Source organism: Acipenser ruthenus, chromosome 6 (genome assembly GCF_902713425.1).
Source record: "Acipenser ruthenus chromosome 6, fAciRut3.2 maternal haplotype, whole genome shotgun sequence".
Lineage (NCBI taxonomy): Eukaryota > Metazoa > Chordata > Actinopteri > Acipenseriformes > Acipenseridae > Acipenser > Acipenser ruthenus.
Window position 1 is genome coordinate 79,833,996 of NC_081194.1, and position 12,970 is coordinate 79,846,965.

The window sequence follows — 12,970 nt, forward strand, 5'->3', positions numbered from 1 at the left end:
GGGCTTATGAATAAATAAATCATTTTACTTTGTCCTATAAAGATCAAAAGGAAAACCTTTGCAACCATGAATGTGGAATCATGATGCTTTTTTTTTTTTTTAAATGCTCCTGTAATTGTTTTATTACGGGCTGTGAGTAAACATGTGGATGTCAAATCAGATGCATGACTGCTGTGGTGGTATGGAAAGAGATATTTCAGCACATTGGACAGAGTTAAATATTTCTAGGCACAGTATATGTGCATAATTAAAAATTCCCTTCCAAATTAATCACCTAATTCATACACAATGAGGTTTAAACGTGTGTGAAATAAGAATAAGAGCAGAATAAGAGTTTATTAGCAACTGTTTAGTTATTAAATCTTCAGTAAATAGGTTTATAGAAAACATTTCAAGCTAGAACTGCCAGGCAGTTTTATGGCTTCCAAACTGAGTACCAGTTGGACATTTTGTCAAAATGTAGCATTGCAGCACAAGTGTCAGCAACAGATCAGTTTCATGGAGCAGTTTCAATTCAAAATACTGCATTAGTTCATTATCTCACGATGCTTTATAACTTTAAACACCATAGTAACCATGACCCTATCTACACACTGTAAGGAGTTATAAGCTAATTTTACATTTAACCTTAAGGAGAGGTCAAAGTTCACGATCAGTCATTTTTTAATAGAGCATATATGGGTTCCTAAATGTGTTGTATAGTAACCATAACCCTATGTCCACTGTAAGGAGTTATAAGCTAGTTTTACATTTGACCTTAGGGTGGTCAAAGGTCACAGGTCATTTTTGGATAGAGCACATATGGTTTCCTATATGATTTCCATAGTAACCATTAACCTATCTGCACTTTGTAAGGAGTTATAAGCTAGTTTACATTTGACCGAAGGTTTTTAAAGAAATTGTGTCAGGTGGCCATATTGGTTTACGCACAAACACCATTTTTGTAAAAAGTCATTTGTATTGACACAGGAATGATGCCTGTCAACTTTGGAGTTAATCAAATAAACCATTTTCCATTGTCCCCAGGACGACGTCTACCAAGTTAGGAGTTAGTTGATTAAACGGTTTGGTAACAGAAGCAGTTTGATGTTTGGGTGTGTTTTGGTGAATTTGGTGGCAGCCAGTTTGATAGTAAAATCTATTGCAGCAACTTCTGTTTCGCAAACTTGAAGTGGGTTTGGTTGCTGATGACATATGCAAAGTTTCAGATCAATCGGTTCACTGGTTCACAAGAAGAAGATTTTGAAAGGTTTTTCCCAAAAATGCATCAGGGCGGCATGCAATTTTTTTTGCATTTGAACTGTAATCTACATGGGATGATACCTACCAAGTTTCATGTTGATTGGTTACGTGTGCAAACAGGAGCAGTTTGAAGATGATATAATAATAATAATATTATTATTATTATTATTATTATTATTATTAATATTATTATTAATAATAATAATAATAATAATAATAATAATAATAATAATAATAATAATAATAATAACTAGAACTGCCAGGCAGTTTTACGGCTCCCAAGCCCCAGTTCCAATACCAAACACTTAAGCAATTACTGGAAGAATCGGGTTTAGTTCTTGATATTAGACAAGTTTGAAAGCAGTAACTTTACCAGTTCTCCAGAAGAAGATTTAGAAAGTTTTTCCAAAAAATGCATCGGGCGGCCATCTTGGTTCACGCACAAATACCATTTTTGAAAAAGTCAATTGTACTGATACAGGCATGATGGTTTTCAGGTTTGGAGTTAATCAAATAAACAGTTTTGTAACTGAAGCAGTTTTAAGTTTAAGAAGAAAATGTAGGTCAGGAGGCCATCTTGTTTAACAAAACAACACCATTTTGCCTCATTCTATTGTTACTGGGATGATGCCTACGAAGTTGGGTGCGTTTTGGCAAATTTGGTGGCAGCCATTTTGATATTAAAATTTAATGCAGTAACTTCTGCTTTGCAAAACTTGGTTGCTGTTGACGTATGCGAAGTTTCAGATCAATCGGTTCACCGCTTCCCAAGAAGACCATTTTTGAAAAAGTTAATTGTATTGACAGAGGGATGATGCTTGTCAACTTTGGAGTTAATCAACTAACCTGTGTTCAACTGAAGCGGTTTTAAATTTAAGAACAAAACGTAGGTCTGGCCGCCATCTTGTTTTACGAAAGAACACAATTTTTCCATATTTGAATTCCATTGTCCCCAGGATGATGCCTACCAAGTTAGGAGTTAGTTGGTTAAACGGTTTGCAAAAAGAAGCAGTTTGATGTTTGGGCGTGTTTTGGCAAATTTGGTGGCAGCCATTTTTATAGTAAAATTTATCGCAGCAACTTCTGCTTCAATCGGTTCACCGGTTTCCAAGAAGATTTTGAAAGGTTTTTCCAAAAAATGCGTCAGGCCGCCATCTTGGTTGACACAGGAGTACAATTTGTTTTGCATCTGAACTGTAATCAACACTGGATGATACCTACCAAGTTTCATGTTGATTGGTTACACCGCGTGCGAACAGGAGTAGTTTGAAGAAGAAGAAGAAGAAGAAGAAGAAGAAGAAGAAGAGGCTTCACAGCCATTCTGGCTTGGAAGTCTAATTAATTAAACAGGTTATATTCAGTTAGTGACTGCAAACTACAGTGACAGAAAGTGACTTTCTGTGACACAGGCTCCACCTAGTGGTATACTAATAATAACACCTTGTAAAATGACAAGTGTCCTAACCCTTTTGTAAAACAATTGAGACGTTTTAACTGCAAACTTGATTTAATTAATCAAAACAGGCTTTAAAAAAACAACAGTAAACAAAACATTCCTTAAAGCAGTCCTTCCCATTTCATGAACAGAGCGCTTTGTCACTGTAAAAAAAAAAAAAAAAAAGATAGGATACAAAGATTGTATTAGAAGCAATGGAAAAATATAAAAACTTGAAGCGCTGGAAAGTGCATCACAGCGACAGGATGTAATTTAAGAGTTTAATAGATGCTTTGAGACCCAGAATTCCTGATGATGGAACTGTACTGTGACACTATTTTCTCCTCCCCAACTCTATTCGATAAGCTCAATTGTATGGATACGAGAGCAATGCATGAAACCAGACAGGTACACAAGTATAGTGCTATCATGTACTTTATGTGCTTCTTGCAAGGGGATATCTTAGTCCTGACATGTTGTGACCTTTGTGCAAAGCCAACTTTATGACCTACACCTGTTTTGTAAGAATTACGTTAAGGTCACTTGATACTGTTGTAAGTCTGAACTTGAAGTGCAAGAGAACACTGTCCTGGGCTCCCCCGCTCTCTCTCTCTCTCTCTCTCTCTCTCTCTCTCGCTCTCTCTCTCTGAAATTCCTGATTCTATTGCTTAAGGGAAGTCTTTCAACCCTGGATTTATTCCATCAGTTTTTTGTTTTTTTTTGGTTTGTAACAGTCCTGACATTTAAACTTCAAACACTCACCTACAGTAGTACTAAACATAACCTTAGGGAATATATCCATATATCCATATAGTGGCGTTTATTGTGCTTTATCCATAACTATTAAACTCAGTGGTACAATACTGTGTGTAATAATACTAAAATAAACTTCTACTCGTATTGTTTGTAAAGAACTTTAATACAGTGCTTTCAGCTTCATGTGTTACAATAAATGCTCAAATCATCTTTTAAAAAAGCGAGATGTTTCTAAAATACATCATTCTTCACTGCAGGCACGAGAGGATATCATTCACATGCTGAAGACAGAGAGGACCAAGCCTGAGGTGCTGGAAGCTCAGTATGGCTCCTCAGTCCCAGACAAGGCTCTGCGTGCGTTACACAGGGACGCTGTCCTCACCAAAGCAACATCCATAGGAGACGATGTGTATGAGACACCCATGGCAGAGGTACAGACACGCATTGATATTCTCATTATACCTTATGCTTACTTTTATGATACCGTTTGATAATCATAAAACTGTTCTAGAGTATAGCTATGACAGCACCCTAGAACTTATATAATGTATTAAAATAGACTCCTAAAACCAAAGGAACTACTTAAAAGCTGAGTTAGATTGTTAACTAGGTGTGTTTTTCCTTAAATAATAATACTGATTTGGAGTGAAGAGCTTTGAGAATCTACCCCAAACTGTTGTTCTCTGTATTGCTTATATTAACCTGAAACAGACAGTCAAAGCTATAGTCAAATATGCTTTAATGGAATATGTATAGCAATCATATTTGTAATTTATTCATTTATTTTGCTTTGTGAAGACAATAAAATAAACCCAAGCACCTGTGCTCAGTTCCTGTGTATGCTGTAGCCGAGCTCGTGTTTGGCGCTGTTCACGTGGGAGGGATAATGTATGTTCATGTTGCTTTGACTGTCCAGCTGGACAGGCTGGAGGATAAACACAGGGAGACGTACCGCCGCATGCTGGAGCAGCTCCTGCTGGCAGAGAAGTGTCACCGGCGCACCGTGAACGAACTGGAGAATGAGAAGCGGAAGCACAACGACTACATGAACAAGAGTGACGACTTCACCAACCTCCTGGAGCAGGAGCGAGAGAGGTGAGAGGCACGCCAGCAACACAACAACACACCATGGGGAACAATTCACAAAGCCAGCAGCACCATGACTTTAAAAAGGTCCAAAACACCCACTGATGTAACAAAGCTTGAAATAAACAGCGTTTATATCTGCACTACTTCTTCGGTATTTCCATGCTCTAGTTTCTTTACTTTTGGTGCAACAAGCCCACAACTCACTACTTTCGCATTGGATGCATATTTGGTAGAGACCAGTCTATGCCATTGATGTTACAGCACGAAAAATAAACGCTGAAGTGTTCTTAAACTGCTTAGTATTTTTTTTTCTTTACCTTTTTTTTTTAGTGAAAATGGTGCTAATGGCATTCTAAAGCAAGAGACTGCAAATTTGCTTCAGTGTTACTCAGGCTTAGCAGCACAAGAAACATGGAAACCAATACCAGTAATGACCAAAGTATCATGTGGTGATGTAAGCAGATCATGGAAAACCGCAACAGCCGAGTCCCAGTAAGTGGGACCACCATTTAAAGATGGCATCAGCATTGTATTGATTTAAATAACATTCTGATCACAGTACATAAAACATTGTGAGACCACAAGGTCTGCCTTAAAAGTCCATACAGTAATGGATAGGGACCAGCTTATATTTAGTTTAGGTAGTTCCTGTGTTCTCAGTCTAGTCCATGCAGAGCCATGGCTTGCTTCCTGTATTGAGCACCCCCAGGTAAACCCACTGCTCCCCACTTGTGCTATAACATTGGAAAGTCTTGACATGTTTCTTTTCTATTTGACTTTTCTTCCTCTAAACTACAACATGAGGTCATATCAGGGTATTTTAGCAACCTGATGTGGTGTGACATTACTCAGTGTGCCTCATGTCATTCAAACAAACCTGATAAACGTGAAATGTACAGTATAGACACTGTCATCTCCCTGTGCTCTAGTACTGTACTGAAGGTACTGTTAGTAAACCAAGTAAGTGTCCCTTTTTATCAATGAGGCAAATTTTGAAAGGAGTCGATTAATTAAGCAGCTGGAATATAGGTTGTTTGTTGATGTGGTTTGTAGAGTTGTGGTGACATTCAAATTGGGCTTTTACAAACTGGGGAGAATATTGAGATACAATACCTAACTAGGCAAACAATCAAATCCATAAATAAATATTTTTTTTGGACATGGCTGGAACAAAGACGTATCCATCAACAAAACTGTACTCTACAACATTATGTAACAAAACCTGGCAGCCATTTCCAGCCATTTTTAATTTCCCTAACATCTTTACCATGCAAGCATTTTTATTAGCTTCCTTTCACAACCTGGTAGCGCCCCCTACTTTTACTACAGGTGTAGGACAGACATGGCACCACCTCTCTGAATTAATTGAGTCACAGAGCCATAGGGAATGGAAACAGAAACATTTTGAAGAGGTTAGGACAGGAATCCTTGACCTGTAAACCACGGCTTTAACTTGTAGAGCTGAGTTACGGCTGGTTTCAGTTAAAGTCCAGGTCAATGATTAGATATGGTTATTTGAAACAGCAGGGATTCGTCCCTGGACTCCTCTCCCACAAAGCTATTTTCAGCTTTCCAAGTGGAATCTTCCCCCTTCCCTACAGGAATGCTCTGGCCAGTCTTTCAGCACTCTGTGATAATACATTCCTCTGTGCTACAGTCATCCTGGCATCAGACCACCCCTGGCTGCCCTCGTGGTGATGTAATGTTAGGCCCTAATCACCTGCAAAGGAAACCGATCTGCAAACAATAAAGAACGCAACCTTCAAAAAAAAAAAAAAAAAAAGGATTTGGTTTTGCAGTTTCGGTGGAAGGGTCTTTATCTATTCATCAGTTTTGCATTAGATAAGTTGAGATTTCTCTTGAGTAAATAGAAATGATGGGAATGGAAATGCAGTAAAGGGATTTACTTGTGGCAGGAGGGGTCATAATGAAGTGGGATTGCATATTGCTGGGGTGTATTTCACACACAAAACACAGACAGATATTTTCACAGCAAGGGCTTCACAGTAGCAGTCTTGAAACACATGGCTTTCAGCAGGGACACTATTCTTAGTGCAGGCCAAGGATAAGCACTTAATGCTTTTTTCATCCGAAATTGTATTTATAACACTTGCTTTTATAGCATTGCATGTGTAATATCAGTCACTGACACATATATTGATATGAAGGATGTGTTCATGAGCTGATGTGACCTTTACAGCTGTCAGCTATTTATTTTTTTTTATTCATTGGTGGTGACAGCATGAATTTCATAGGCTGGCTGTGAAAGAAAACTGTGTTAATGAAACATTTGAAAACCTTTTTATTCATGTTGACATTTCTTCTAGTATATCTTGTTAAGATATTGGTTTATTTAGTTAAAAGTAGAAACAGTGCTGGCAGATGAACAAAGCTGGGTGTATATGTAGGGATGTGCAATTTTTGAAAAAACTTGTTTTCCAAGGGAAAAATTGCTAGAAAAATCTACTTGTCCTTCTTAAAAATCTACTTGCCCCCTCCTCGTCGCACAAAACACACATAAAAAAGTAGATTATAACTTGTAGGATTCTGGTTTTATTTAACAGTGAACACAATCAAATCAATTAGTGATTAACAGGGGCTGATCTAGCCTTGTAGCTTGACGGGTTCACTAAATTATTCAAGATACACAAAAGGTATCTTGAGTACAACATTTTACATCTATTTTTCTCATTTAACGACTTGTCCAATGATGGCTAACTGCGACAGTGCTGCAGCAGGGGGATCCTGGTTTCACACATTGATTTGATGGCTGCTTGGAACAGTGCTGCAGCAGGGGGATCCTGGTTTCACACACTGATTTGATGGCTGCGTGGAACAGTGCTGCAGCAGGGGGATCCTGGTTTCACACACTGATTTGGTGGCTGCGTGGAACAGTGCTGCAGCAGGGGGATCCTGGTTTCACACACTGATTTGATGGCTGCGTGGAACAGTGCTGCAGCAGGGGGATCCTGGTTTCACACACTGATTTGGTGGCTGCGTGGAACAGTGCTGCAGCAGGGGGATCCTGGTTTCACACACTGATTTGATGGCTGCGTGGAACAGTGCTGCAGCAGGGGGATCCTGGTTTCACACACTGATTTGGTGGCTGCGTGGAACAGTGCTGCAGCAGGGGGATCCTGGTTTCACACACTGATTTGATGGCTGCGTGGAACAGTGCTGCAGCAGGGGGATCCTGGTTTCACACACTGATTTGGTGGCTGCGTGGAACAGTGCTGCAGCAGGGGGATCCTGGTTTCACACACTGATTTGATGGCTGCGTGGAACAGTGCTGCAGCAGGGGGATCCTGGTTTCACACACTGATTTGATGGCTGCGTGGAACAGTGCTGCAGCAGGGGGATCCTGGTTTCACACACTGATTTGATGGCTGCGTGGAACAGTGCTGCAGCAGGGGGATCCTGGTTTCACACACTGATTTGATGGCTGCGTGGAACAGTGCTGCAGCAGGGGGATCCTGGTTTCACACACTGATTTGATGGCTGCGTGGAACAGTGCTGCAGCAGGGGGATCCTGGTTTCACACACTGATTTGATGGCTGCGTGGAACAGTGCTGCAGCAGGGGGATCCTGGTTTCACACACTGATGGCATTTTTTGGGGGGGAGGGCAACATTCTTTCCCTGCACTACTCACTGAAAAATAAATACATACATTAATTAATTAATACATAAACACATAGCTATGAGCTTTACAGTCTGTATTTTATTTTTTTAAAAATTAAACATTGTACATATAATCTCATATATAAGCATTTAATTTATATCATTATAAACATATATGTCAATCTTCACGTTTTAATAGTTTCACAAAGCAATGGATTTGTGCATGTCCAATAAATAACAATATCGCTTCTGTTCAAATCTAGTAAAAATTTGAATATAGCTTTTAAATTTAAAAAAAATATGTAAATATGGTAAATGGCAAACTAGGTTAGCAACACTAAAATCAAAAGAAAAAAAAAATCATTATATTTTTTGCCAGGGAAAGTTTGGCTTCAAATGCTTCTAAACAGTAAACTTCAAGTTTTTTTTTTTTTTTTTTTTTTTAAACATCCCAACAAGTACATGCTTGACCATGAAGTGTTATAAATTACACAACACAGTGTTTTCTCATCCACTAATACCTTAGCCACTATGGTGTTATTTTTTTGGGAGGGGGAGCGTGGGTTGTAACTTTACTAGATTTGCTGCATTTAAATGTCAGGTTCATATATTAAGAAAGCAGCATCACTTATTTGCTCATTTACAAAAAAAAGTTTAAAAGATAAGTCTGTGCATTGCCAGAAGCTCTCTTGGCAGCCATTTCTGGGTTTCTTTGTAACCAATAGAAGATCAGCTTCTTCCACAGCTAGCCAATCAGAAGTGATAGGGGTGGGCGTAAACCCTTTTTAAAATGTTTGTGTGTAGGTGCTATACTTCTGTAATTCAGTTTTCAGAAACTTGCGTGGCTCTCTACAAATATACCCGGAGTGTCTTTCTAGCAACAGAACGAACATAGGAAAAATAAATAAATAAATAAATAAATAAATACTACTTGTCAGACGGGCAAAGTGTAACGGCAAAACTTGTTGTCCCTCATACAAATCTAATTGTCCGGAGCATCGGGCGATACGAATTGCACACCCCTGATATGTATACATGAATCAGTGGTTGGAAATTCTGGCCTGTGATTGGTTAAAACCTCATCAAAAATAGATTGAACTATTGCCCTGACATCCTTACACCACCTGTCAGTCCTGCCCCTTTTCAAAGGAGCATCTTTCTCCCCTGCACTCCTCACAACAAGAGAAAATGGCTGAACAGAAACTGAATTACAAAACATACTTATAATTAAGAAAGATTTAATAATAATTTTCCACTGTAGCCCTCCTCTCCAGTCCATATGGAGCCGAGTCTGCAGTACATATTTAATATACGAGTCAATTAAAATAATGAGAGGCAAGGTTGTAAAGCCATAAATATTTGCAAGCCTTTTATTATGCATTTTTTTGCATATGAAAAAAACACTTTTGGCACGAATATCTTAGTGCTGTACATATATGAAGTAATATACTCCTACCAGTGCAACAGGGCACCAACATTTCTGGAGCAAAATCGGTTTTATGGGTGTGGTTCACCAAATATTCGCAACTATTTATGGCTTCACAGTATTTTGTTTAAATATAGCTGATACAGCATAAGTAAATAACTAAATAACAGAAATAAATAACAGAAAATGTTTTTGAAGTTCATACCGTTTTTTTCTTTCTTTTGTAGTATGTTTTGTAATTAATTTTCTGTTAAGTCACAGAATCTCCGTTCAGCAGTTTTTTCATTCACCCATTTTATGTTGTTGTTAGGAGTGGAGGTGGAGGGTGTTCCTTTGAAAGGGGTGGGACTGACAGTGATATGGGGTACGGTACACTTAACACAAACTTCAGCCAAATTTCTCATCCTTAACAGGATATCTTTCGCAAATGTGGCAAATCATATTTAAAAAAAAAAAAAAAAAATTCCCCTTCAACAGAACTAATTGAACTAAACGTCATGTTACTCCATCATTCACCTTACCTCATTTACAATTACTAACACCGTTTACTTGTCCATGCACAACTTCAGTCTGTGCCACGTCATATGCACCTCACATCTAACTCCTAAACTCAACCCCTAAATCTAACCCCCACACCTAAACCTAACCCTAAACCTAATGTCACTATTAAACTGTTACTAGTATTTTAACACCGTTTGTTTTGCGCCCTCTAGTGGCTACTACATCCGACGCTCACTGCCTGCACTGAAGGGTAATAGGCAGTAATATTTTCAAATTTATTTCATAAATAATTTCAGAATTTCTGTATTTTCCTCAATTTATTTTTCTTAAAATGACCTATTAGAGCTTAACGACAAAATGTTTGCAGAATCACATGACAGATGGAGACTTTTGCCCGCTGGTGTAAGGATGTTAGGGCAATAATTCAATCTATTTTTCCTCCTATGATGAGGTTCTAACCAACCACAGGCCAGAATTTCCACCTGACTATTTCTATTGTAGCGTGTACAGGGGAAGGCAGCAGCAGGGCTGATATGTGAGGTAATCACACACAAAGACATTATGTGACCCTGAGCAAGTCACTGAACCTCCTTGTGCTCCGTCTTTCAGGTGAGACGTAGTTGTAAGTGACTCTGCAGGTGATGCATAGTTCACACACCCTAGTCTCTGTAAGTCGCCTTGGATAAAGGCGTCTGCCGAATTGTAGCGTGCGGTGGAAATTGAAGGAAGGAGACACACACAATTTGCAGGTACTCGAGTATTGTACTGGGACAGTGCACATTCGCTTGCACGTTCACACAGCAGTTTGTCTGACTCAGCTGTCAGCTCTGTCCGCGTTGATATGATCTTTCATGTCCTCGCCTACCCGGACGTCAATCAATCCTGGCTGAGGCACGCTTACCGCTTCGTTACAATATATACAGTATAATAGAAACTGCTATTCCACCAGTTCAAAGTTTACACCACTCATATTTAAATTGTATATTGTTTTATAATAAATGTTGCAAACTGTAAATAAATTACACAGAATCCAAGGACGTAATACACACTTGCAAGTTTCGTAACATTAACGGACAGTTTGTTTTTACTTTTAGAAAAAACACAGTGCAAGCACGGGAGCTTTATAAGTACTATATGTCCCAGTTTTAACTATATATATATATATATATATATATATATATATATATATATATATATATATATATATATATATATATATAATGTGCTGTAAATGATTGTGAACTTTCGCTGGGATGTAGTGTTTCTCTTCGCTGAAGGTTGCAAGCCATGTACACAGCAGTGGATTAAAACTAATTTGGCCAATTAGATCTTAAATCTTCATACCTACTTCACTCTATTCAGATTGCAATAAAGATGCATTTAACACATTGGTACTGTTGTGTGTCACGACTGGAAAATACGAATAACATGTGCTGCTGCCACTTCCAGCTGTTTCTGTTTAATGCTTTAAAACATGTATACATGGACACTTAGAGGCTGTAAAAGCTGCACTCAAACAACCCCGCACACCTGTCATATCACATCTCATTAATCCTGGAGTAACAAGTGTTTCTGTAATTCTTCCAAAGTAAAATAATCCTTTCCTCATGTTTGCTATGAATGTCACAAGCAGAATTATTCACACTATCACTAGGAGAAGAAAAAAGAAACAGCTCAACAGTTTAACTGATACAAGTGCAGCTGATTGTGATGCGCCCTTATTAATGTATAAAGGGTATTTTTGTTGTTGAGGTAACTTTATCAGCAGTGGATCTCTCGGCACTTCATAAAGCTATTTCTTTTTATCTGAATTCCTGTTTCTACAAATCTGTACATGTCTAGTTTCTGCACCATCACGGACCCCTCTGATCTCAGTCTCTGTGCCTTTAACATGGGTATCTGGCTTTTGGTTGGCATTTCCATCAGTTATAATCCCACATGTCATTCTAGAGTTTTCACACTTGATTTTTTTTACTTGAACCACTATTGTTTTAATGACACTGATATAGAAAATCAGTAGATGTATTGTCTCTGTCTATTCAACTAAATCAAGCAAACATATAGCACACTAATAGAAGCATAAGCCAAAATGTTTGTTTACCAGTGAATCAGGTTCCATAATCTGATTTGGGTGTAACCCATTTATCTTGACACCACTCTACAGATTCACAGGTATTAGGATTCTAGCACCACCCTTTAGAAAACTTTACCATTGTATATTTGCACAATGATTTTGCAGTTTCCCGTGTTCTTCCCATGGTTATACTATGCATTTACTGTAGTTTATAATTCTTTAAGTTTTTTTTTGCAATATTTTTTAGCATATCTCTCTTGACTTTACAGTGCTTATCTATGCTTTAGCATGCTTTCATGCTTTACACTTTGGTTTACTAGGGTAAACTTTTATAAGTTGTATGTGCAGTAAAGACAGTAGAGAAGTCTGGAAAAAACGTTCTACCTATAAAAAAAGAGAACATGTTTGCAAAGCCTTGTCTAGCCCTGTGGAAAGCAGTCAGGTTTGTGAGTTAAGCTCTGTTTGCTGCTCTGTTTTTTCTTTTTCTGATAGTAGCTGCTCCTGATCTTCCAAACATTGGTTGGTTGAAACCTGCAGCTCGTGTTTGAGCCTCTCATAGAGAGGAGGTTTTGTCTCAAATAGGCCCCGCTCCCTTAGCGAGTATAAAAGAAACTTTCCTCCCACTGTTGAGGGCCCCACCTCTTCACCGTCCAAAGCAGATCTGCACAATTACACGCCATATATGGGAGAGGGATGACATCATTAGCTAGTGGTCCACAGCTATTTTACACAACATTCACCTTTCATTGTTCGTTTGAATGTGATTGCTAATTCCCTGTAGAGTAGGAGGCCAAAGTCTCTTGAGCGCAGTTTTGTACAATGCAAAGC

At 38.5% G+C, this 12,970-nt stretch overlaps 1 protein-coding gene across 7 annotated transcripts in view; it reads left to right on the forward strand.

Annotated features, from left to right (window-relative positions):
• The window catches only part of LOC117411310 (filamin-A-interacting protein 1-like), a 54,751-nt gene that overhangs the window by 25,506 nt on the left and 16,275 nt on the right, over positions 1-12,970 (forward strand). For all 7 annotated transcript variants that reach the window (XM_059025869.1, XM_034921534.2, XM_034018612.3 and 4 more), the window contains 2 exons: positions 3,691-3,864; positions 4,350-4,528. In XM_059025869.1, the coding sequence (XP_058881852.1) occupies positions 3,691-3,864; positions 4,350-4,528 (353 nt within the window). The remainder of the gene's footprint in view (positions 1-3,690; positions 3,865-4,349; positions 4,529-12,970) is intronic.